Below are 26,142 nucleotides of genomic sequence, written 5' to 3' on the forward strand. Positions count from 1 at the left end.
TAGTCTTTAGATGTCTTTGCTAAAAGGACATGGCAGATACATGCGTGTTCTCAAGGATGCTTACCCTACTGATAGTATCTAATAGTTAATTTTGATTCAAGCTGTTGTTACAATAAAAGCCTAAGGAGGCAGGTGAACGGGGCTGTTTGGTTCCAATATCCAGTCATTCCCTTAGCCCTCTCTTTCACAAAAACCTGTGAGAGTCATCATTCATCCATCGCTCAGGGTCTGCTGTCAGCCCTGGCATTGTTTCTTAAGTAAACTTGGAAAATCTTCCTCATTTCTGTAATCGAGGATGTTCCCAACAGTTCAGTATCAGTTTAGACTTCCCAGGTTCTTGTGAGAATTAAAAAAGAAAATGCTCAAAAAGTCAACTCTGGAACCCTGGCCCAGGCAAGTACCAAGTTTGTAACTTTTATTGATCCTCACAGTCCTAGCTAAATCCCCTTATAAGCATCATGTCACATTTAGCCAACTGAGGTGCAGGGAGCTATAGTGAGCCTCCTGGAGATTCCAGGTTAGAAACTCAACATGGAAACCTTGGCGGCACTGGGAGCGTGACGTTACCTCCTTGTCCACACTGACTTACCATTGGTCCAGAAGTCCTGTATGCGAATATTCCTTTAAGGAGCCTGTAGTGAGCCTGGCTACAGGCGTTTTTTAAGCCGGAAAGCTGATGCTTAATGTTGCACAACCTGATGTCTGGCGTGTGCTCCTGTGAGTGCAGATGGGAGGGGTTAGAAAAAACCTGGGTCGGTCCTTTTCCTGTGAGTCCTGTGAGCTGATCCCGTCCACACCAACCCATTCCCCACACAGCATACCTGTAACGTTCAGGATGTCAGCTTGTTTGAGAGTTGGCCTGTCTGATGGAAGGTAAATGAGAAACATTCCTGAGAGCCTCAGAGCAAGTGAGTCTAGACTGGGTTCCATTGAAATTTCTTTTTTTTAAATATATATTTTATTGATTTTTTACAGAGAGGAAGGGACAGAGATAGAGAGTTAGAAACATCGATGAGAGAGAAACCGATCAGCTGCCTCCTGCACATCTCCCACTGGGGATGTGCCCGCAACCCAGGTACATGCCCTTGACCGGAATCGAACCTGGGACCCTTCAGTCCGCAGGCCGACGCTCTATCCACTGAGCCAAACCGGTTTCGGCAGAGCCGTGATCCTTGATCCTGCTCCCAGAAGGATCAGGCAGGCAGGCCTGCGGCTCTGGGGGCCCTGGGGCCGTCTGGAGCTCTAGCTCTACCCCCTGGCCCCTCTGCCGGGGGTGGTGCCCTCCCGCCTCCTTTAAGTCCCACTGGCATGTCATTTTCTCCGACCCCCGGCCTAAAGGTGCGATCCCACCTCGAGATGTTTCTGCTTGTTTTTCTCTAGAGCACCTGCGCCATCTAACACGCGGGGTGCTTTCTGGGACTCCTGATTGTCTGTCCTCCCGCCCCCAGACCCGGAACCTCGGGGAGGTCAGGCTGTGGTCTTTCTGTGCCACCCGGCAGTCCTGGCTCCCAGAGCCGAGCCTGGACCGTGAAGGAGCCTGATGCGTGTGACATGCACTTGGCAGGAGGACACCGTGCCCGCAGCCGCGTGCGCAGCTGCTGCGGGGGCAGACCCCCCCGGCCCGGGTCCTCACGTTTCTGGTGGCCCCGAGGCCCTGGGGCCTGCCTACCTGTCGCTTGAGGGCCAGGAGCTGCTCCAGAGTGGCAGCGAGCTCCTCGGCCTGGGCCTGCATGGTGGACCGCTGCACCTGCTTCTCGGCAGGGAGTTGCTCATGCGCTTTTGGCTTTCTTCCAGCTCCACGATGCTGCTGCTGGTCTCCTCGGTGACCTAGGGGACCCGCGGATCACCTGTCAGGCCTTGCTCAGGCCGCCCAGTGCAGTGTGAGGGATTCCCAGAGGCGAAGAGGGTAGGCCACGCCCCGCGGGACCTGGGGTGGGGTGGGGGTGGGGGGACGAGGCGAGTCCCAGCTAAGCCCATTGCGGAGGAGGCAGGCACAGCTTGGGCAGCCCTGGCCCATGCCACCTGCCATGCTGGACACGCGCCAGGGGGCCCGGGTTTGGGGGGGCAGGGGGACACGCCGACTGTGGACAGGCCGCCCAGCAGGCTCCCTACTTTGTGAAGGTCCCTGATCTTCCGCCGCAGCTCCAACTGCTTGTGTGGAAGTCCGACCGGGTGGGCACTTCCTTTTTTATTTATTTATTTATTTATTTATTTATTTTTTAATAATTTTTTTTTATTGCTTAAATTATTACAAAGAGTATTACATATGTCTCCTTTTCCCCCCCCCCCCCCCCCCCCCCCGCCCTTGACAATCCCCTGGCCTCCCCTACCCCCCAGTGTCTTATAGCCATTGGTTATGCTTATATGCATGCATACAAGTCCTTTGGTTGATCTCTTACCCGCCCCCCCTCCTGCCCCCCCCCCCCCCCCCCCGCAGCCTTCCTGCTGTAGTTTAACAGTCTGTTCGAGGCAACTCTGCCCGGGTGGGCACTTTCTTGTCCAGCTCGCTCTGGCCCTCGGCCTGGGTGGAGATGGTCTCTCTGCGGGCCACGGCCAGCTCCATGTCCCGGGTCATCCGCTCCTGCTGCTTCAGCAGCTGCTTGTGCTTGACCTGGTGCACGGGGCAGAGAAGAGAATGGCGGATCAGCCGCCTCCTGCACGCCCCCCCCCGCTGGGGGTGGAGCCGCCACCCAGGCCTGTGCCCGGACAGGGAATTCAACCTAGACCTCCTGGTTCCTAGTTCGATGCTCAACACTGAGCCACACCAGCATGGACGGGCGGCATTTTACAATATCGAGCGCAGAACGCGGGGGCTGCACCGGAAGGACAGGACAGTGGTTGGTGAGATGCGGCGCGTGCGGCCGTGTGTGTCCGTGTTGCTCCGCAGGGAGTTCAGGGAGGACGGACCCGACACACGGGCAGCGTGGGGGACAGTGCGTTGCACTTGGGCTTGGAGTGCGGGTCGCCCCGGACCCTCCTGCGCCCCCACACCTTCATCCTGTGGATCTCCGTCTTCATGGCCCGGATTTCCTTCTGGACCATCTCCAAGTTCACCGAGGCCCGCATCTCCTTCGCCAGCTGGATCTTTTTCTCCCAAAGCAGGATCTGGTGTCTTTAAAAGGAGGAGAGGCCGCGTGGGAGCTGGAGGGTTCGGGAGATTTCCTCTCGAGGCTCCCTGAGCTCCTGCTTCAGGACCTCACCCCCAAGGGAACAGCCGCGGGGGGCGGGGATGTCAGGTCTGGCAAAGGTGGGCGCGCAGCCAGCGGGCGAGTCCGGGAGGGCAGGCTCTGGCCTGAGGGCCCATGTCTGCGACTGCGTGCAGTTGCTATGGGAGACCCTCTGCCTTCTTTTCTAGGAAGGCCCTCGAGGGGCAGGTGGCATATGCTGATGCCCAGGCTGGGGTGCGGGGCGTGGCTGTTACATAAGAACCAACCCCGCCCCCCATTCTGGGACCAGCAGCCCCCAGTGCCGGCCAGCTGTCTCTGGAATCACCCAACTTGGGAGGGATTATTTATTTAAAATACGTTTTTATTGATTTTAGCGAGAGGGAGGGAGAAACATCCATGATGAGAGAGAATCATGGACCAGCTGCCGCCTGCACGCTCCCTACTAGCGAGTGAGCCTGCAACCCGAGCCTGTGCCCTGACCGGGAATCCAACCGGATGCGTCTTGGTTCATAGGTCGACACTCAATGTCTGAGCCACGCCGTGGGGTCAACCCAGGACCCTCCGTTCCCAAGGGCCTTGAGGGGTGGGCGGCAGCACTCACTCGGCCTCCACCAGGCGGTTGAGGAGCGACACCTTCTGGTTCCGCTGCTCCAGCTTGTCTTGCATCTCAATGGTCTCCCTCTCTGCAGCCTGGGGGGGAGGGGAAGAGAAGAGGGAGCAGAGCAGCTGGGCGGCGGCGCTGGTGGACACGGGGCCCAGGGCCCTGCCCACCCCTCCTGCCCTGCCCCGGGGGACGCGTGTGCCCGTGGCTATGCCCTCCCGCTCACCCTGCCCCTGGCCCCGTGGGCCTGCCCGCCGGGAGCACCTTGAGCGCTTGCAGGAACTGGCTCTCCATGAACAGGTTCGCCTGCTGCAGGCCCTCAGCAGGCCCTTGGAGGTCCTGCGGTTGCTGCTCAGGAGCACCTTGAGCTTCTGCAGGCCCTTGTCCAGGTCCTTCATGTGCCTCAATGTCCTTCTGCTCGATCTTCTCTGTTGCGGAGGAACGCGGGCGGCTGAGCCCCACTGTCCTCCTGGCATCACATCCCTCTGGGGCCGGAGGGCAGGGGAGGGTGTAAGGTCTGGGGCTGGGAAAATAGGGTCTTTCCTGATCCCACCAGCTGAGTTGGACAAAACAACCCAGAACTGGTAAGCCACATCCTGCTGGACAATAGCTGCCATCCTGGGACCCACCAGAGCATCCTGTTGTGCTGATGGCCAATCAATAACCACCCGAGACTTCTCAAGATGGCCAGGGTGCAGCTGCACCAACTTCCCGCTCATCAATCACTCGCCACAAGCTACCTCAGATAAACCTGATTGGTCCAACAGCAGCATAAAAAATCTCTGCCAGGCCGAAACCGGTTTGGCTCAGTGGATAGAGCGTCGGCCTGTGGACTGAAGGGTCCCAGGTTCGATTCCGGTCAAGGGCATGTACCTTGGTTGCGGGCACATCCCCAGTAGGGGGTATGCAGGAGGCAGCTGATGGATGTTTCTCTCTCATCGATGTTTCTAACTCTCTATCTCTCTCCCTTCCTCTCTGTAAAAAATCAATAAAATATATTTAAAAAAAAAAATCTCTGCCAGGCATAGGCAGGTGTGACTCCCCCGGCCTGCACCCCCAGACCGTGGGACCTCACCCGAGAGCTTCCAATAAACGCGATATTTTGCTCTTACCCTGCTTGTCTTCGTCAATTTATTGGCTTTGGTCAGATTAAATCTTACATCTCACATTAAAACCTTACATTAAACCTAACAGAGGGGTCCCCCTCTGGCCGCTTGGTTTCCAAAGCCTGGCCCTTCGGGGACCTGGAAGGACGGGGGTAGATGACCAGCAAGTGGTGGTGACTAGGGAGGGCACATAGACTCCCGGAGGGCGAGGCAGGCGGCAGGACCGCTGGGAGGAAACGGGGCGGGATGTGCCCAGGTGGAGGGAGCCCCGAGCTCTGGACGGCACCCCAAAGGGCTGCATGGCCAGGCTGACCTGCGATGACCCTGAGCCATCTCCTCTTTCATATGTTGATACTCGTACAGTAAGCCACACCAGGCCCTCTTGGTCCTAATTTTTAAGTACAGTGGGGCCTTGACTTAGGAGTGTCCCGACTAATGAGTTTTTTGAGATACCAGCTGTCTCTCCGCCGATTTTTTGCATTGAGTTGACAGAGTAATTTGAGTTAACAAGCTCCTTAAGGAGCTCGGTCTCAGAACGAATTAAACTCATAAGTCAAGGCCCCACTGTAGGACAAGGTTCTTACAAATTATGAATTTTAAAGATTCACTGCACATATGCATACCCATCCATCATTATTTGTTATTTATAATATTTCATGTGATTTTTAAGTGTTGGAACTATATATACATAGGTCATCTTTCAGTATGAATATGTATCTTCTTTTCTTTGTACAGCAAAGGTGGAAATTTATTGAAGAATAGATACAGACTCCCAGGTGGGGAGAGGGAAGAGTCCCACAGAATTAACTCCCAGGTAGGGAGGGAGAAAGGGTCCCACTGAGTTCTTTTTCCTCCTGGCTTTTAAAGGCTGCAGTGTCTGTGTCCTGATATCCCCTCAGATTGGTCAATATTCCCCTTCAATTGGTTACTATAGTGATTCCTAAGGCCATCCTCCCTTATAGTCCTTCCATTCCTCTGGGCTGTCTTCTTTTCCATCCGAATGAAGGGCTTCCTTCTCTTTATTTTGTAAATATAGACCTTTCCTGGCTACTTCCAGTCCCCTCGTCTTATGTAAATGCGCTGTTGTTCCTTCCTTATCTTATGGAGATGTAAGTACACCTGGCTTCCTTGTGTTAAGGAAATGTACCTTTTCCCAGTCTAAAGCCCCCACGCTTTTCCATGTGAATATGTATTTCATTTACACTTGTTAACGTAAAAAACCAAGAAACCTGTAAAGAATTTTTGTGAGTTTATTTGAGCCAAACTGTCCACATATGCCGAGAAGCAGAGCCTCAACGAATTGAGATGGTGCTCCAGAGAATGGCAGGGTTTACATCCCTATTTACACATGAAATTCATTGGTGACAGATTTAAGGAGGTGGGATCAAGCGAAGCCGGGGGGTTGGGGGGGGGGGGGAATCTCAGTGATAGGATAAAAAGTAAAATGATGGACACATACTTAGGTTCCTGCAGGAACAATTAACATGATAAATGAATGAATCTGCTGCATCTGTCCTGGGCCCAGCACACCTGGCTGGGCCCCAGAGGCTCCATAAAAAGTTACCCAGACATCCCAAGGACATGTTATCATAGATGCAAAAAGACAGATAGGCTCAGTTAAGGTAAAGGTAGACCTTATCAGTGAAGATATCAGCTTAGGACGTAACTGCCCACCACAACTGCTTTTAGTTAAGGTTTAATTTCAGACCACCCTTTGTGGTTACTTTAGGTCTCCAAAACTGCCATGCAGGCCTCTCCTGAGCTTGTCAGGTCAGCATGTGGCCCCTTTCCTCCACAACTAATTTGTGAATATTTGTGCAATCTTATCTCATTGAGAATGCCTGAAACATCAACTCCACTGACATCTTCAATATGTCCGTAAGGGAGGAATTATCTTTCACTATGATCATTACAGTGGCATCTTCACATAAACAAAACACGTTATTTGGCCAAAATTCAAGTCTCCCACTTTTTCAAAAGTGTATTTATCTTTATTAATGTTCAAGTAAAAATTAAACAACAGAATTCGATTTAATGTTTATATTCTGCATGTTAGTTCTTCTTTATTTCAAAGATATACCCCACGTTCTCCCCCCCCCCCCCTTTTTTTTTTTTAGGTAGAATGGAAGGGAGAGTGAGAGACAGTGTAAGAAACATAGATGTGAGAGAGACAGATTGATTGGGAGCCTGGGCACTCACCCAGACCTCAATGGGACAAAGCTACCATCATAGGTACAAGCACTGGCTGAAACAGAGCCCAGGACCCTTCAGTCTGCATGTCAGATATAAGGCGAGTCCCCCAATTCACGGGTCCTGGAACAGAATAAAACATACTCGGGAGCCAGGCAGCAAGGCTAATACCGTTACTTCTACACAGAAGGGTGGATGCACATGGTCAGGAAGCTCGCCCAAATGGAGCAGGTGTTCAGCTCACTTTGTAATCCTTGAGGCATGTGAGTTGTCCCTTGCTCTTGATTGGAGCTAAGGGGCACAGTCTTTGGAGGTTGGCTAATTCAAAGGGAGGGGTTGGCCTTTGCTGTTTGAAGACTGGCAGCCCCCAGGGGAGCTAGAAGGTATGCAGCCAACATGGCGGCAGTCTAGACTGTTCTTCAACAGAAACGATTTGTTTATACTCACGTCCGTCGTCCATGCTGTAACCACCAATTAATCTGGATAGGTCAGTGGAACATTCTCGTGTACTATTTGTAACATCTATGGTGGTGTGAAGACGTCATTTGTGTCCTAAAACGGTCCAGACTCTGTCATGCAGGCAAACCTCTACAGTATGACGAGCTGCATTGGTCTCACAGATAATGTGTTCTTATAAAAAGGACTGCAGTCCCTTTACCAGGAAAAAGGACGACTCTTTTCTGAGGAAGGTTATTTCCCAGATGTCGCTGCTGTTCTTGGAGCGATATGGAAAAACCTTCCATCACCATCTTGGGACGCTGGAACCCACATTACCCAGAAGGCCTTGTGAGGACTACCGCCAGCTTAGCCAATGAAGGGTCAGAAATGGCCTTTCTCTTGCGTCACATAGGAGGAGGGGGCGGGACTTCCGGTAAACGTTAGCGGCTATTGGTCTTCACCGAGAATCTACCAGGGCGGACGGCTCCAGGTGGGCGGGGACAGTGGCGGATACTCGGAGGGAGGAGGCCCGAGTCCTCACCGGCTCAGCCCGCACGTGGGAGTGAAACTCGCTGACGCCACCGGGTTACCCACGTCCGTGACGGAACAGAGACCCCCTGTACCCCCTTCCGCTGCCCCTGCTTCTTACCCGCCTCTCCGGCCTCTCCTGCCTGGGTCCGCGCACGGCGTCCAATGGCAATGGCCTTGCCCAGTTGCTCAGCTGAGGTGAGTTCGCGGTCCCCGCCCCCCACACCTGCTCTCACCGCCTCCGTATCCTCAACCCTACAGCCCCGGTTCAGGGCGCCTGTCCCGTCCTGCAGCTCAGGTCCCCGCCAAGGACCCTGAGGAAGGAGGAGGGGAGAGAGGAGTGTTGTGGCTTCTGAGGACACAGGAAATGCAGGGCTCAGTGGACAGGGGTGACTCGTATCTGAAATCCCCCTGCGGATGTGGGTGCTGAGTATAGAAACCAAGGTCCGAGGCGGGCAGGGAGGATTTCAGAGCCGCATGCCCCGCTTTCCCCAGGCTGTGGGGTCCACCAAGAATTGGGTTGTGGTAGATCCTTCTAAACCCTCACAACCTCTCTCTGGGTGCCATGTGCCAAGTTCATGGGTGAGTCCAGAGAGGTCCTGTGCTGTGGAGCAGGAAGGTGGCAGAGCTGAGGCAGTGAACGTGGGGTCTGAAGTTGTGATGGGGGTAGACATTACACAGTGGTGTGCACATCTGGAGGCAGTGTGAGCTGATGGTACTGGAAACCTGGTATTGGGACTTTAAAAAAATGTATTTTTTTACATTGATTTCACAGAGGAAGGCGGGGGTGAGAGGGAGAGAGAGAGAGAGAGAGAGAGAGAGAGAATGAGAGAATGAGAGAATGAGAATGAATCATCCATAAGCTGCCTCTGGAAGCCCCGTACTGGGGATGGAGTCTTCAACCCGGGCATGTGTCCTTCCTTGCTTAGAAACCAACCCGGGATCCTTCAGTGCACAGTCCAAAACTCTGTCGACTGAGACAAACCAGCCAGGGCTGGTATTAGGACTGTAGGATGAAACATAAAACCTTGGCTTTGTCCTGGAGGCATGATCTGGGAGACTGCAGTGGTATTGCTTGTCAGGAAGGCTGCGACCCTGCCTGCTTGGCCCAGAGCTTAGATGGTGTTTCTCTGTTGTCCCCCTTCCCAGCCCGACTGTTGCCAAGGGCAATCACAGAGATGAGAGAGCAGCCAGCATTGCCATTAGGGCCTGGTGTCCACACTAAACTGGGGAGCCCTGGAGGAGGTTGAGGTTGGGAAAGATGTGTAAGGAGTAGGATTGCTAGTTCTCAAAATTTCAACCACGGTTTCTATTTTCTCAATTCTGACAGGTGGGCGTGACCTTTGAGGACATTGCCCTGTACTTCTCCAGGGAGGAATGGAGACTCCTTGATGAGGGTCAGAGACGTCTGTACCTGAATGTGATGCTGGAGAACTTTGAACTTCTATCCTCGCTGGGTAAGACCCTCACTCTCACCATTGACCTGGACTTGGCGTTGCGATTTCCCAGGGCCCATCCCCCAGGGTATGCTCTGTCCTCCCAGGTAGACTGTGGTACTGCTTGATGTTTCCAGTTTCCTGGGTAGTTGCTGTCCTGGGGAGGATTGGTCTATTTCCAATGCTCCCTTCTATTCCTGAATTCCCAATACTCCCCGCTGTACTAAATTCCTAGGGAAGGACTTGTAGTTGGTAGTGTTGTAGGCAGTCTATGGGATTCCACCTTGATTAGTGAAGAAAGCATTTTCTATATTCATATTGGTGATGTATACATATTTTTTGAAAAATTGTCTGTACGTCCTTATCCTCTTTATTAACTATGCATTTTTTTTGTTGGTTAAAGAGTCTTTTGAATACCTTGTATATTTTATATATTAATTGCTTACGACATACAGGAACACATTGTTGCACCTGCTTAATTGTGTTTTGCAGATATTACTCCCCCATACTCGCTTTTCTAGAAAGTCCTTGTTTTTGTCAACTCTGCTTTCAGCAAGTCTAGTTCCACCTTGTATCTATCAAGCTCAGATGTTTGTTACTAGTGCTTAGCAATTAAGTATTTTTAATGAAGTTATATAGAGTTTGCTTTTGAAACAGTCATTGCATTGTTATTAGCCTGCAGTATTGTATTAACATACCTTCATTATTCCTGGGGCACTCCAACTAATTGTGTGAGTTTCCCTCTATATCAGAATATTCCCTTTATTGTGCTGATCAGAACGGAATCCACAATCCAAGCAATTCCTTCATATGGTTTGCAAGTATTTTCTTCTGTTCTCTAGATTGCCTTTCATTTCATTTTGTTTATTGCTCTTGTGCAGTGAAGGCACTATTTTTCTTTATTTGTTGCCATCTGGACTGTTTATTTTTTTTCTATTTTGTGTGGTGGTTGGTTTCACCTTCAGGAAATCCTGTCCAAAACAAACCTCCGAAACTTTTTCTCTAGGTTGTCCTGAGGAGTTTGAAGTTTTAGTGCTGACATTTAATTCTGTCCTGCAGGTTGAGTTAAATTTTATCATTGGTGTCCAGTTTTGTTGTTTTACATGTGAATGTTGATTTTTTTACCAGCACCATTCATTGAAGAAATTATCTTTCCTTCCTTCTGTGGCTGCTGCTTTGTCAAAAATTACTTAAAGTCTGTGCCTCGGCTTATTTCCGTGTTTTTTGTTCTGTTCTGTTGATGTATGTGTCTGTGTTTCTCCAGCAACACACTGTTTGCTTGCTTTCTCTTTGTAATAAGTTGAAGTCAGGAAGTGTGATGCCACCATCTTTGTTCTTGCTCAAGATTGCTTTTGTTAATGGAGAGCTTTTGATTCCCTTACAAGATTCTCCATTCATCTCTTTGTAAAAAACCTTGGAGTTATTGGGAATGCATTTAATCTGTAGTTTGCCTTGTGTACTATAGCTATCTGCACGGTATTTCATTTCCAGAACCATGAACACAGGTTGTCTTTCAACATATTTGTGTTTTCTTCCATTCCTTTCATCACTGTTCCAATATTCAATGTGCAGATGTTTTCCATTTTGATTCAGTTTATTCCTGCTAATTTTATTGTTTTTGATGCTATTGTAAATTTAATTTCCTTCAACATTTTTCTATCAAAGTATTTATTGTTAGTGTGTAGAAATGGAACTAATGTTTATATGTTTATTTTGCATCCTGTAACTTTTCTGAATTTAATTCTTTTTTTAATATATATTTTATTGATTTTTTACAGAGAGGAAGGGAGAGGCATAGAGACCTAGAAACATCGATGAGAGAGAAACATCTATCAGCTGCCTCCTGCACACCCCCCACTGGGGATGTGCCCACAACCAATGTACATGCCCCCAACCGTACTCGATCTGGGACCCTTCAGTCCGCAGGCCGACGCTCTATCCACTGAGCCAAACCGGGTAGGGCTGAATTTAATTCTTTTATCGATTTTTTTACAGAGAGGAAGAGAGAGGGATAGAGAGTTAGAAACATTGATGAGAGAGAAACATCGATCAGCTGCCTCCTGCACACCTCCTACTGGGGATGTGCCTGCAACCAAGGTACATGCCCTTGACCGGAATCGAACCTGGGACCCTTGAGTCCCCAGGCCGAGGCTCTATCCACTGAGCAAAACAGGTCAGGGCTGAATTTAATACTTTTTTTTTTAAAGTATATTTTTATTGATTTTTTTACAGAGAGGAAGGGAGAGAGATAAAGAGTTAGAAACATCGATGAGAGAGAAACATCGATCAGCTGCCTCCTGCACATCTCCCATTGGGGATGTACCCGCAACCCAGGTACATGCCCTTAACCGGAATCGAACCTGGGACCTTTCAGTCTGCAGGCCAATGCTCTATCCACTGAGCCAAACCGGTTTCGGCTGAATTTAATTCTTTATTCTTGTATTAGTTTCACCGAAATAGAGAGGATATTTTTTTCATTGATTGTTTTTTTAGAGAGAGAGTGGGAGACATAGAGAGAGAAACAGAGAGAGAGAGAGAGAGAGAGAGAAAGAAAAACATCGATTGTCTGCCTCCCATATGTGTGCCTACTGAGAAAGGGGAGCGGACCTGCAACCCAGGTACCTGTCTTAGACTGGGAATCGAACCCTAGCCCTCCAGTGCACAAGCTAGCACTCTCATCAGTGAAGCACAGTGGCTAGGGGTATTTATTTATTCTGGAAATTATTTATTTATTTATTTATTTAAATATATGTATTTTTTATTTCCTTGAGGGAACAGAGAGAGAGATAAAAGCAAAAGTGAGGAGAGGAGAGAGTCATTGATCAGCTGCCTCCTGCACGACCCCCCACTGGTGATTGAGCTCGCAACCAGTGCAGTTGTCCTAAGAAAGAATCCAATTGTGATCGTCTAGTTCATGAGTCAATGTTCAGTCAGTGAGACATACCAGGCAGCATTTACTTATTGATTTTAGAGACAGTAAGGAGACAGAGAAAGGGAGGGAAATACTGATCAGCTGTTCTACTCATCTATGCATTCATTGGTTGTCCCCTACATGTGCCCTGATGGGGGATCAAATCCACAACTTTGATGCATCAGGAGCACACACTCAACAACTGAGTCACCTGGACAGGATTCTGAATTTGTTTATTAATTTCAGAAGCTCATAGTGGGATTTTGACAAATTTCTCTATGGAGCGTCAGTTCATGTGCTAACATCAACATCTCTTATGATGCATTGTGATTCATAGTGACCCGTGTAATGTCTTATATTTCATGTCTTTTTATTTTAATATATTTTATTTATTTTTTACAGAGAGGAAGGGAGGGGGATAGAGTTAGAAACATGGATGAGAGAGAAACATCAATCAGCTGCCTCCTGCACACCGCCTACTGGAGAAGTGCCCACAACCAAGGTACATGCCCTTGACTGGAATTGAACCTGGGACTCTTGAGTCCGCAGGCTGACGCTCTATCCACTGAGCCAAACCGGTCAGGGCTTTCATGTCTTTTTGAAAAATATATATCTTATTGATTTTTTACAGAGAGGAAGAAGGAGGGATAGAAAGTTAGAAACGTTGATGAGAGAGAAAAATCAATCAGCTGCCTCCTGCACATCCCCTACTGGGGATGTGCCCACAACCAAGGTACGTGCCTTTGACTGGAATCGAACCTGGGTCTGTTTATTCCCCAGGCCCACACTCTATCAACTGAGCCAAGCCACCACTTAGGGCTCTTGCATTTATTTTTTAACTTATTTGAGGCTTGGTTTTTGGTTTGGTTTGGTTTGGTTGTTTTTGCTTTAGTGTAGCTAAACGCTTGCACATTTTTATATATTTTTAAAATATACCTTTTAGGTATTCCTTTCTTTTGTCTTAAATCCCTTTTGTTTATGTTTGTTCTAATATTTATGGTATTTTTCCTTTGAGACCTTTGGGTTTACTTTCCTATTGTGTTTCTGGTTTCCTGAGGTGCTATGTTAGGTTCTTTGAGATCTTTTATGACAATGTAGGCATTTTTTGTTGTTGTTGTTGTTGAATATATTTTATTGATATTTGACAGAGAGGAAGGGAGAGAGATAGAGAGTTAGAAACATCGATGAGAGAGAAACATCCATTGCCTCCTGCACATCTCCCACTGGGGATGTGCCCACAACCCAGGTACATGCCCTTGACCGGAATCGAACCTGGGACCTTTCAGTCCGCAAGCCGACGCTCTATCCACTGAGCCAAACCGGTTTTGGCGACAATGTAGGCATTTATCTCTATAGAATTTCTCCTTAGAATTCCATTTTCTGAATGTTATACAGAAGCTTTCGTAGGTTGTTTTGTTATTTACTTTGTCTCTAGATCAGTTCTGTTTTTGGCTACCCTGAAATTCTCTTTCTTTCTTTCTTTCTTTCTTTCTTTCTTTCTTTCTTTCTTTCTTTCTTTCTTTATTATTTCTAGAGGCCAGTTGCATGAAATTTGTGGGGGGGAGGGGAGGGCAGGAATGATGTCCTTGGTCCAGTTTGCACCCTCTCTAATCTCTAGTCCGGACCTTTTGGGGATATCCGCCTGCAGGTTTAGGCCCAGTCGGACATCCCTCTCGCAATCCGGGACCACTGGCTCCTAACTGCTTGTCTGCCTACCATCTTGACTGCTGCCTAAGCGCTCTCCTGCCAGCCTGATGGCCCCCAACTGGCCTCCCCTGCTGGCCTAATGGCCCCCAACTGCCCTGGCCTGCCATTCGGATCACCCCTAACCATCTCTACGTCGACCCCCACCACTGTGGCCTTTGACCTGAAGATGGCCAGTCCTCTGGTCTAATTAGGCTATTAGTCTTTTATTAGTATAAATTACATATTACTTTAACATCTCATTTCCCAATATATGACAGTCACTTTTTAAAGTATGTTTAGGCTGCCTGGCTGGTGTTTCTCAGTGGTTGAGCATCAACCTATGAACCAAGAAGTCACAGTTGGATTCCTGGTCAGGGCACATGCCCAAGTTGCAGGCTAGATCTCCAGTGTGGGGTATTTTCCAAAGAAGGAAGCCGATCAGTGATTCTCTCGCATCGTTGATGTTTCTATCTTTTTCTTCCTCTCTAAAATCAACAATAAAAAGATATTAAAGTGTGTTTAGGCTAAAAATGTACAGTCTTTTGGAATTACCCAAGAAATTCAAAAATTTGTATAAAAAGTAAACACCTACTTTTTCAATGGTTTATCAGTATTATGACTGAGTCCGGAAACTATGAGAATAACAAAAGACCTTCTGTTTTACTTCCTCATAAATTCCAATTATGGAATCATAAATGGTACTCCATTTGAGGTGATATTTGATGCAGAATATTTGGTGAATTATACTGAATTGGTAGTATGATTTCTTCAGAGTTCTTAATCAGGATAAATCCTCTTTCATTTTTCAGAGTTACTGAGTGGTAGAATTGGATCTTTTTTTAAAAAATATATTTTATTGATTTTCCACAGAGAGGAAGGGATAGAGAGTTAGAAACATCCATGAGAGAGAAACATTGATCAGCCGCCTCCCTCACATCCCCCACTGGGGAAGTGCCCGAAACCAAGGCACATGCCCTTGACTGGAATCAAACCTGGGACGCCCCAGTCCACAGGCCGATGCTCCATCCACTGAGCCAAACCATTCAGGGAAGAATTACATCTTGATGGCACTGTTTATCTTCAGAGGGTAATATGATATAATGGAGAATAGCATGGACTCTGAAAGTTGAGGAACCCAAGATCAAATAAGAAGCAACTTTCAGTGCTAGAAAACACTTATATTTAACTCCACCTGTGCATGAAACATAAATGTAGAGATCAAACTGGTTTACATATGTAACACCCAATATAAGTTGTAGAATCTTTTTCAAGATTTTAGAAGTTTCTTTCATCCCCCTTTCTGACGACGACCCTCAGAATTTCTTAATTTTCTGACCTTTATAATCATTGATAGTACCATCAGCTCATGAAACTCATATCAGTGGATTTATATGATGTATTCTTATTTGTGTCTCATTTCTTTTGCTCAACATAATATCTATGAAATTAACCCATATTATTCTTCCTAGATTGATTTTATTCTTCTTTTATAGCTGTGTAGCATTCTATTGATATTTACTACCATTCTTCCATTTTCCTGTAGGCAGCTTTGTAAGTTGTTTCTAATTTGAAAATATTATGAATAAAGCTACTCTAAACATCCTTTCACATATGATTTTGAGGATCTATATGCTCATGTCTTTTGGATATAATAAGAGCAGTAAATTTAACAACTCATGATGTAGGCATATGTTTAATTTTAGTAGGTACAGTTTTGCACATCCTATTATCCAAGTGATACAACAAAGACCAGTGAATGAGAGTTCCAGATCCTGTAGATACTTCCCAGTAATTAGTATCATAAACCTATTTAATTTTAGCTATCCTGGTAAGTAAGTCATGGAGGAATAAATTTATGTTTACCTGGATAGATGATATTGAATATATTTCATATATTTTTTGAGATTTTGATATTATCCTTTATCAATTCTTGTTTACATTTGTGTTCTCTTTTCTGAGGAGCCTTGATTTTCCCCATATTGCTGAAGGGTATTTTCTCTGGAAATAGGACTCTGTTGACAGTTCCTTTATTTTAGACATTATGGTGTCTAATGGAAAACCTGTTGTCATGAGAATTCCTTTTTCCTTATAGATGAAGTGCTATTTGTCATTCAGAACTTTTAAGGTTTTTTTCTTTGTTTTTATTTTTCATAAATTTAACTATGATGTGGGTGTTGCTATCTTTGGGTTTATCTCATTTTGTATTTGCTGACCTTCTTAAAATTGAGGATTTCTGTCTTTGGACCTATTGGAAGCGTTTTCAGCCATTATTTCTACAAGTACTCTTTCAGCTGCATCTTCTTTCATTTCTTCCTGGACTCCAAATGTTAGTTTTATTTTGTGGTGATTTGTTGTTGTTGTTGTTGTTATGACTCCACTGGTTCCTGTGGTTCTGATCTTTTTCTGTTGCTGTTTTCAAGCCCATTTTCTCTCTATTCTCATAGGATATTTTTATTGTTAAATTTTCTAGTTCCCTGAGTGTTTCCTCTGTTCCATCCATTCTGTTTTGAACCTATTCACTGAGTTATTTATTTCAGTTATAATAGTCTTCTGTACTATAGTTTTCATGTGGTTTTTCTTTATAGCTTCATTTTCTTTGCTGAGACTTTTCTATTTACTTGCCATTAGTTGCTTTTTTTTCCATTTAATGATGTTCAAAATCACTCATGTAAAGATTGTTTTGATGGCTGTGTTAGACTTTATTATCAAATAACTCTATCATCACTAATAGTGTTAGTTTCTATTATCTCTTTTATTCAGTTTTAGATCTTTCTGCTTCTTTGTATAAATAATTTCATAATTGAAACTTAGAAATTTTGAGCGTTATGAAACTCTGGATCTTGTCAAGCCCGTTGTATCTGGCCTGCTTTGTTATTGCTCTGGTAATGTCGGGGTGAAATGCCATCTCATTATTTCAAGAAGAGAGTAGAAGTCGAGGTTCCCCACTTGGCCCAAGGTTTGTAGGTGTGTGTGTTGGCGGAGGGGTGAAGGGGGAGGGAGATGTGTAATCATTTTGTTATGAGATGGTGGGAGTTCTGGCTCCCTACTATTCTTCTGCCAATATCTCCCCAGTTGGAGGGATAGGTCTTCCTTGTTTCTATATCTTTTGGTTTCCACTTACATGTCCTGGGACTGACTCCCACCTGTGATTCCTGACTGGCCCTCCAGGACCACCAGCCTCGGCAGTCAGTGCTGGGTCATCGACCCAGCACTTACTTCAGGATTGAGTTCCGGTATTCGGTTGTCAGTTTGGTCGTTTAGGCTGTCAGAACCCCTAGCTGTTTATATAATTAGATTCCTTTTACATAGAGAGGAAGAGAAATGGAGAAAGAGAGAGAGAGAGAGAAAGCTGGGGAAGAAACATCAATTAGCTCCCTTCGGCACACATGTAAACCGGATATGAAAGCCTCATTCTGAAATGTGCCCTAACTGAGAACCCTCCAGCCTTCGATACACTAGAGGATGCTCTAACCAACTGAGCCACATTGGCCAGGGCATTCTGTGTTTTTTGTTTTTAAATGTCCAGGTTTTTAGATCCTAGTGGACTGGGATCAATGAGAATAGAAGCACAGTGGCTGATAGTGGTAACGCTAACCCTTTATTTTTATTTATTTATTTAAATATATTTTTATTGATTTCAGAAGGGAGAGAGAGGGAGCCGGAGATAGAAACATCAATGTTGAGAGAGAATCATTGATTGGCTGCCTCTTGCACGCCCCCCAGCAGGGACCGAGCCCCCAACCTTGTCATATGCCCTTTCCCGGAATGGAACCTGGCACCCTTCAGTGTAAAAGCTGATGCTCTATCCACTGAGGTAAACCAGCTAGGGTTAACCCTTTTGTTTTAATACATTTTTATTGATTTCTCAGAGGAAGGGAGACAGAGAAAGAGAGACAGAGAGAGAGAAACATTAATGATAAGAGAGTATCACTGGTCAGCTGCCTCCTGCATGCCCCCTTACTGGGACTGAACCCACAACAAACTGGACCTGTGCCCTTGACTGGAATGGAAGCTAGGACGTTTCAGTCCCCAGGTTTACACTCTATCCACTGAGTAAGCCAGCTGGGGCTGACCCTTGCTGTATTTATTTATTTAATTAGTTAGTCAGTTTGTTAGTTATTATTATTTTTTTTAAATTTTTTTTGTTGATTTTTTTATAAAGAGGAAGGAAGAGAGATAGAGAGTTAGAAACATCGATGAGAGAGAAACATCGATCAGCCGCCTCTTGCACATCTCCTACTGGGGATGTGCCCGAAACCCAGGTACATGCCCTTGACCGGAATCGAACCTGGGACCCTTCAGTCCGCAGTCCGACGCTCTATCCACCGAGCCAAACCGGTTTCGGCTAGTTAATTATTATTAACCTTTATTGTTGACCTTAGGTATCTTCAAATGTGTTTGCTCACTCAGTTTTCTGTCATCCTTTCTATGCAGTTGTCCTTATTTGGTATTTTGTATTACTGTGTATCTTCATGATACTCTTATTACCATTTCCTGTGGGATGTTTTTCTCATGAGTAGCTGTCTACTTACTTTTGAATGGGGAAAGTTTCTCTATCTCTGATTCTGCCATCTTGCTGAGGTCATTCTCCTAGGCCTTTTGGCCGTGATCTCATTTGTCTTTCATTGTCCTACCACAGTGCTGACAATCCATCTTTTTAGTTTTTCTTCTAAGATTTGCATCATTTATCCCCCTGCAGTGGCTCAACTGGGATTTAAGAGGCAGAATCCTTGGTATATCACAGGAGAAACAGGACTTTATCAGTGACAGGCTAGACCAGCCATGGACAAACTACGGCCCGTTTGAAATGAATAAAACTAAAAAAAAGACCGTACCCTTTTATGTAATGATGTTTACTTTAAATTTATATTAGTTCACACAAACACTCCATCCATGCTTTTTTTTTTCGGCCCTCTGGTCCAGTTTAAGAACCCATTGTCGTCCTGGAGTCAAAAAGTTTGCCCACCCCTGGTCTAGAACCAGAGGCAGTCTTGCCTTGGTGAAGGACTGTGGGGGCGGTTTTCATGCCTGGGCTCTGTTACATTCATAACTTGGAACCCAGTTTGTTCAACAATGTTTTGTTACCATTGCCCACTCCTCACCCAATTCTACTTCTTCTTGCTTAATGTTTCATCCTTCAATCCGCAGGCTGATGCTCTATCCACTGAGCCAGTTTTAATAATGATCATTCTATTGGGATTCCCAGCCTGTGGATAACCTTAACCTCTCCAAACTTTGCACCCCTACCTCTTTCAAACATCTCGCTTTACTGCACTCCAATATTGTTCCGTGCCTGCAGGCCTTACAGTACACATGAATTATTACATTGACGCTGAACATCACATGCTCTAATATGATTGATCATTTATGGTTTTGAACACATTGGAATTATTCTACACAGACTCACATTGCCAGCATGAAAGGTCTTAGAGGAAGCCATTTGTGGAGTAATAACGTGCAGACACTGCCTCTCTTCTTTTTGTGCCAGCCTATGCTTTTGTCCTCCCTTGGTGAGATTTTCTTCATTCAATGACCATTTGAGTCATGTTATATATATATAACAGCCATTTCCCGAGAGTCTGACGCAATCGTCTTGAAAATCATTGTATAAAGTCATGTCCAGGCCCTAACCGGTTTGGCTCAGTGGATAGAGTGTTGGCCTGTGGACTGAAACGTCCCAGGTTCGATTCTGGTCAAGGGCATGTACCTTGGTTGCAGGCACATCCCCAGTGGGGGTGTGTGCAGGAAGCGGCTGGTCGATGTTTCTCTCTCATGTTTCTGACTGTCCCTCTCCCTTCGTCTTTGTAAAAAATCAATAAAATATATTAAAAAAAAGAAAAGAAAAAAAATCGTGTTCAGCCACAACAGATAAACATCTGTGTTGAAGATATTCTGTTTTTATCAGGTCAACATGCACTTCACCTATATTTCCTTTTGTTCAGGTTGCTGCTGTGGAGAAGAGAATATGGAGGCCCCAACTGAACAAAAGGTTTCTGTTAGATTGTCACAGGCAAGGAATCCCAGGTTACCATTGTCTTCCCAGAAGAGCCACCCCTGTGAGAGTTGTGGGCTAGTCCTGGGAAACATTTTCCGCGTGGTGGAGCTGCAGGGAACACAACACAGACAGATACTGTTGAGGTGTGGAGCGTGTGCAAAAAGATTTTTTTTGTGTGCAAAATTTCACCAGCAGCATGTGAGAGAGCAGACTTACATTAGAGGTTTGGAAAGGATGTCACTTGCAAACAGTTGCAATTTCAATGTGTCCCAGAATCATTTCACCTGTGGGGAGGTTGGGCAGAGTGTCCTTACTGAATCTGGACATCTCCAGCTACAGGCTTCTCAGACCAGGGACAGTCCAACTGCTATTTTGATGCGTGGGATGACGTTTCAAAGTAGAAAAAACTATTTCAACAGAAAAGAATGTAAGAAAGACATTAGTTGCAGCCAAACATTTATTCAGGAAAAAGATTTCCATCTTGGAAGTGGGTGTTGTGTGCGCTCTGAATGTGGAAAATATTTTACCCAATTTTCTAGCTTTCATTATCAACAGAGAGGTCACACTGGAGAAAAGCATTACAAATGCAGTGAATGTGGGAAATCTTTTACCGCTAAGAACATCCTTCAGCAACATCAGAGAGTTCATATGGGAGAAAAGCCTTATAAATGCAGTGAATATAAGAAGTCTTTTACTCAGAGCACTACCCTTCATTTTCATCAGAGAGTTCACACTGGAGGAAAACCTTATCAATGCAGTGAATGTGGAAAAGCTTTTACCACTAAGACCCACCTTCATCGACATCTGAGACTTCATACAGGAGAAAAGCCATATCAATGCAGTGAATGTGGAAAATCTTTTACCACTAAATCCGATCTTGATCAACATCAGAGAGTTCATACGGGAGAAAAGCCTTATAAATGCAGTGAATGTGGAAAATCATATACAAGTAGCAAAGGGCTCCAATATCATCAGACAGTTCACAGTGGAGAAAAGCCTTTTCAGTGCAATGAATGTGGAAAATCTTTTTCTGCTAACACAGACCTTCATAAACATCAGAGAGTTCATACGGGAGAAAAGCCTTATCAGTGTAGTGAATGTGGAAAATCTTTTACCTGGAGCACTGCCCTGCGTCAGCATCAGAGAGTTCATACGGGAGAAAAGCCTTATAAATGTAGTGAATGTGGGAAATCTTTTACCCAGAGCACGAATCTTCGTTTTCATCAGAGAGTTCATACAGGAGAAAAGCCATATCAATGCAGTGAATGTGGAAAATCTTTTACCACTAAAACCGCCCTTGATCGACATCAGAGAGTTCATACGGGAGAAAAGCCTTATAAATGCAGTGAATGTGGAAAATCATATAAAAGTAGCAAAGGGCTCCAATATCATCAGACAGTTCACACTGGAGAAAAGCCTTTTCAGTGCGATGAATGTGGAAAATCTTTTTCTGCTAACACAGACCTTCATAAACATCAGAGAGTTCATACGGGAGAAAAGCCTTATCAATGCAGTGAATGTGGGAAATCTTTTTCCCTGAGCACTGCCCTTCATCGACATCAGACAGTTCATACAGGAGAAAAGCCATATCAATGCAGTGAATGTGGGAATTCTTTTAAAAGCAGCAGTGGTCTTCAGTATCATCAGAGAGTTCACACTGGAGAAAGCTATAAAGAGTGCAATTAATGTGAGGTATCTCTCAGCCAAATTTCTAAATTCCCTCTCCGCATAAGAGTACAAATGTGAGCCCTAACCTGTTTGGCTCAGTAGATAGAGCGTCGGACTGCGGACTGAAAGGTCCCAGGTTTGATTCCGGTCAAGGGCATGTGCCTTGGTTGCAGGCACAGCCCCAGTAGGGAGTGTGCAGGAGGCAGCTGGTCGATGTTTCCCTCTCATCGATGTTTCTCTCTCTTTCTATCCCTCTCCCTTCCTCTTTGTAAAATATCAATAAAACACATTAAAAAAAAGAGTACAAATGTGAGACATTTCTTAGATGTATAGGAAATGTAATTTCTTAGGAGTTAACAATAGTACAAGAAAATTTGTGAGTCCTCATTTTTCTGAATTATATCATACATTTAATCACCTACAGTATGTAAAGTTCCCATAAGTGTTTTTCTGTTGTGTTTCTGTGTTTTTATGTTGGAACACTATGTAATTATGTTGCACGTTCTAACATACAGAATGTAATGCCAGATCTGTGTCACTGCATATTTCTGTTGCTGAAGGTAATTCACCTGAACCACCTATAAGGTCCCTACAGATGGCATCAGTCACCATCCGCACGTGCCCAGGGATGCCAAGTCATACTCTAATTTGTTGACGGAAATGAGGAATACCTGAGTCCTTAGTTCTTTCCTCTTTCCCTGTCTTGTGTTGCCAAATAGGACTCATTACTGTTGGCCGCAGTAAACATAATGTTGCAGAGGGCCTGCCATTTTCAGGGACACACTTTCCCTAGATGCTAATCATGAGTTTATTGAGTGCCTAAGTCATCAACGGAAGAACTGCCAGTCTCATGTCTCTATGGATTGTAAAATAATGAAGGCTTTTTCTTTTTTTTCTTTTTTTTTATTTTTATTTTTTATTTTTTTTATTAAATCTTTATTGTTCAGATTATTACATTTGTTCCTCTTTTTTCCCCCCATAACTCCCCTCCTTCCAGCTCCCACCCCACCCTCCACCCTCACTCCCCACCCACTGTGTTCATCCATAGGTGCATGATTTTTGTCCAGTCACTTCCCGCATCTCCCACACCCCTTTTCCCCCCAAGAATAGTCAGTCTATTCCCTTTCTATGTCCCTGATTCTATTATAATCACCAGTTCATTCTGTACATCAGGTTATTTATTCACTTGATTCTTAGATTCATTTGTTGATAGATGCATGTTTGTTGTTCATAATTTGTATCTTTACCTTTTTCTTCTTCTTCCTCTTCTTAAAGGATACCTTTCAGCATTTCATATAATACTGGTTTGGCGGTGATGAACTCCTTTAGCTTTTCCTTATCTGTGAAGCTCTTTATCTGACCTTCAATTCTGAATGATAGCTTTGCTGGTTAAAGTAATCTTGGTTGTAGGTTCTTGGTATTCAGCACTTTGAATATTTCTTGCCATTCCCTTCTGGCCTGCAAAGTTTCTGTTGAGAAATCAGCTGACAGTCGTATGGGTATTCCCTTGTAGGTAATTGAGCCTCTTTCTCTTGCTGCTTTTAAGATTTTCTCTTTGTCTTTTGCTCTTGGCATTTTAATGATGATGTGTCTTGGTGTGGTCCTCTTTGGATTCCTTTTGTTTGGGGTTCTCTGCGCTTCTTGGACCTGTAAGTCCATTTCTTTCTCCAGATGGGGGAAGTTTTCTGCCATTATTTCTTGAAATAGGTTTTCATTATCTTGCTGTCTCTCATCTTCTGGCACTCCAATAATTCTGATATTAGACCGCTTAAAGCTGTCCCAGAGGCTCCTTACACTATCTTCACACTTTCGGATTCTTTTTTCATTTTGCTTTTCCAATTGGGTGTTTTTTGTCGAATCTTTTGTTTGATTATTGTGCTCCTCTGGTCTGCTATTGGGTATAATATTCTTTATTTCAGTCCGTGTATGCTTGCTTTCTAATTTCTTTATCGTAGCATCGAGGGTCTCATTAGTTTTCGTGAGGTTCTGCCCAAATTTATGGCAAGCCCTCAAAATTGCGATTCTTAGCTCCATATCCTCCATTTCTGTCATGTTTTTTTGTCTCCGCATCTTTTATGCTTTCTTGGTGCACCCCCTCGTGGTCTCTGTGCGCAGTCTTGTTCTAGCCAAGCCTTAATTGTTGTAGTTAACACTAGAGGGGTTTGACCACCAGGCCGACTGGCTATAGGAATCAGCTGTATGGAAAACGTCTGCCTTCTGGGGAGGCACTAATCCAGCCTTTGCCTGAGGCGATCGGCAAATGGCTGTGCGCAGGGTTTGGGCGGGGCGGGATCAACAGGGCGGGCGGAGGGAGCAGCTATGGCCACGCTCAGTCCCGTTCCCAGAGGCTCTGCTTCTCAGAACCCCGGCAGCCGCATGAAGGCTTTTTCTTAAGAATTCTTTAATCTGGGTGTTCTATTTACTCGATAGGTTAGTTTATAAGGAGATCTTGGCTTTCCAAGCATGAAGAGGTGAAAAACTTTTAGGGGTCTCAAACATTTTTGCGCATGGGGCAACAGTATGGTTCAGAAATTAGTTCAGCAGTTTTTGGCAAATTTACACTACTGCCCATATTTTCCTAGGAAACACTGTGGACACTCTACTTCTCATGTCAATATGTGTCAACACATAGAGATCACTCCAAAGAGAGGGTAGCTATGACAACCTCAAGTGTGTCTGGAAACATTAATTTTTTTCTTGTTTGCAAGCGATGCCAATACGTGTGAAGTGAATCTCTTACCCAGGTCTTGCAGTGGGCCCTGTGCCCTAATGCCTGCCATATCACGGGTGATGGTCACTGGTTTGAGGACCATCGCATTCAGGGGGAACCCTTTCACTACAGAAACACTGAGCTAATTGTGGTTGGATGAGACTGTACCCCTTTAGATGGAATGGTCCTCACCTAACTGTGCATCCCGGCATTATTTTTAGGAAAAGACTACAAGAGCTGTGTGTACACAGATCTGAGGGACTCCAGTCTTGTTTATCTTCTGTGAAGCAGTCATTGTCATTGATTTCAATCAAGATCTTTTGTTGCTCCTGTAGCTTCTCAGAAGTTCCCATCAGAGCCATTGGTGCGCTGGCATCAAAAGAAAGATGGAGACAATGGCGGTCTTTAGACCAGAAATGTGGCTTTTGTGGGTTTGGGGGAGTTCTTTATTGTTTATTACATTTTCTGTCACTAAGTTGAGACTCTCACCCAGAGGGCATAAGTACGGGGATTGAACATAGAGTTGCCAAACTTTTTCTTCCATAATACCATTGAACCATTTTTAACAGCTATACTGAGTAAATTATATGTGTTAAGTATAGTGTTTCATGAATCTTGACATGTACATGAAACTGAAACCATCATTATAGTCATAAAGCTGACCATATCTGTCTCTGTGTAATTGCATGATGACCTCTTAATCTGTCCATCTTTTAAGCTGTTCACAGGTTTCCTAGTAACCATGGATTTACATTTCATTTTCATAGAGAACTTTATTTTTCTAAGTATTTTTCTGCATTAGTTTATGTTTCATAAATACTTGGAGATTTATTAAAGTTACACTAGTAACCGATCATTTTTCCCATAGATATTCTTATCATTGATATATCACCATCAGTTTTTCCATTTTAGTAAATATTTGGTTATTTCTAATAAAGCTGGTACAAACATCTCTTTATAATTTTTTGTATGTATATAAGTGTTATTTAGCTTTGTCAAAATTTCAGTGCATAGTCTGTGGTTTTTGAGAAGATGAATGTTTAAATTTACCGAGATTGCCAAACCGGTTTGGCTCAGTGGATAGGGCGTCGGCCTGCGGACTCAAAGGTCCCGGGTTCGATTCCGGTCGGGGGCATGTGCCTGGGTTGAGGGCACATCCCTACTGGGGGCTGTGCAGGAGGCAGCTGATCGATCTCTCTCATTGATGTTTCTAGCTCTCTATCCCTCTCCCTTCTTCTCTGTAAAAATTCAATAAAATATATTTTTAAATAAATAAATAAATAAATAAATAAATAAATTTACCGAGATTAGCAAATTGTGATCTAAATGGAATATACCACTAGGGCCGGTGTGGGTCAGTACTTGTCCATCATCTCATGTAGCACAGGGTTGTGGATTTGATTGCCAGTGGGGATATGTGCCTGTGTTATGGGCTAGCTCCACAGAAGTGGGTGTGCAAGAGATCACTGGCCAATATGGCACTCTTCCATCAATGATTTTCTCTCTCCAAAAATTAATAAACTATTCTTTAAAAATAAAAAATAAACCTTTCCCTAGCCGCTTTTGAACAGTGGAGTGAGTGTCAGTCATTGAACTAAAGGGTCCCTGATTAGATTCCAGCCAAGGACACATGTCTGGGTTTAGGGCTGAATCTCAGCTAGTGGGCCTGTGGGAGTTGCAATCAATGATTCTCTCTCCCTCTCCCT

At 45.1% G+C, this 26,142-nt stretch overlaps 1 protein-coding gene across 1 annotated transcript in view; it reads left to right on the forward strand.

Moving 5' to 3' along the window:
- Window positions 1–7,790: 7,790 nt before the first annotated feature.
- LOC139000301 (zinc finger protein 420-like) overlaps window positions 7,791–26,142 on the forward strand; it is a 34,024-nt gene continuing 15,672 nt past the window's right edge. Inside the window, exons 1-3 of the mRNA XM_070402541.1 lie at window positions 7,791–7,850; window positions 9,361–9,573; window positions 20,950–21,592. Of these exons, the coding sequence (XP_070258642.1) occupies window positions 7,791–7,850; window positions 9,361–9,573; window positions 20,950–21,592 (916 nt within the window). The remainder of the gene's footprint in view (window positions 7,851–9,360; window positions 9,574–20,949; window positions 21,593–26,142) is intronic.

Source organism: Myotis yumanensis, unplaced genomic scaffold (genome assembly GCF_028538775.1).
Source record: "Myotis yumanensis isolate MYYU_CA2020_CCGP unplaced genomic scaffold, mMyoYum1.0.hap1 SCAF_23, whole genome shotgun sequence".
Classification (NCBI taxonomy): domain Eukaryota; kingdom Metazoa; phylum Chordata; class Mammalia; order Chiroptera; family Vespertilionidae; genus Myotis; species Myotis yumanensis.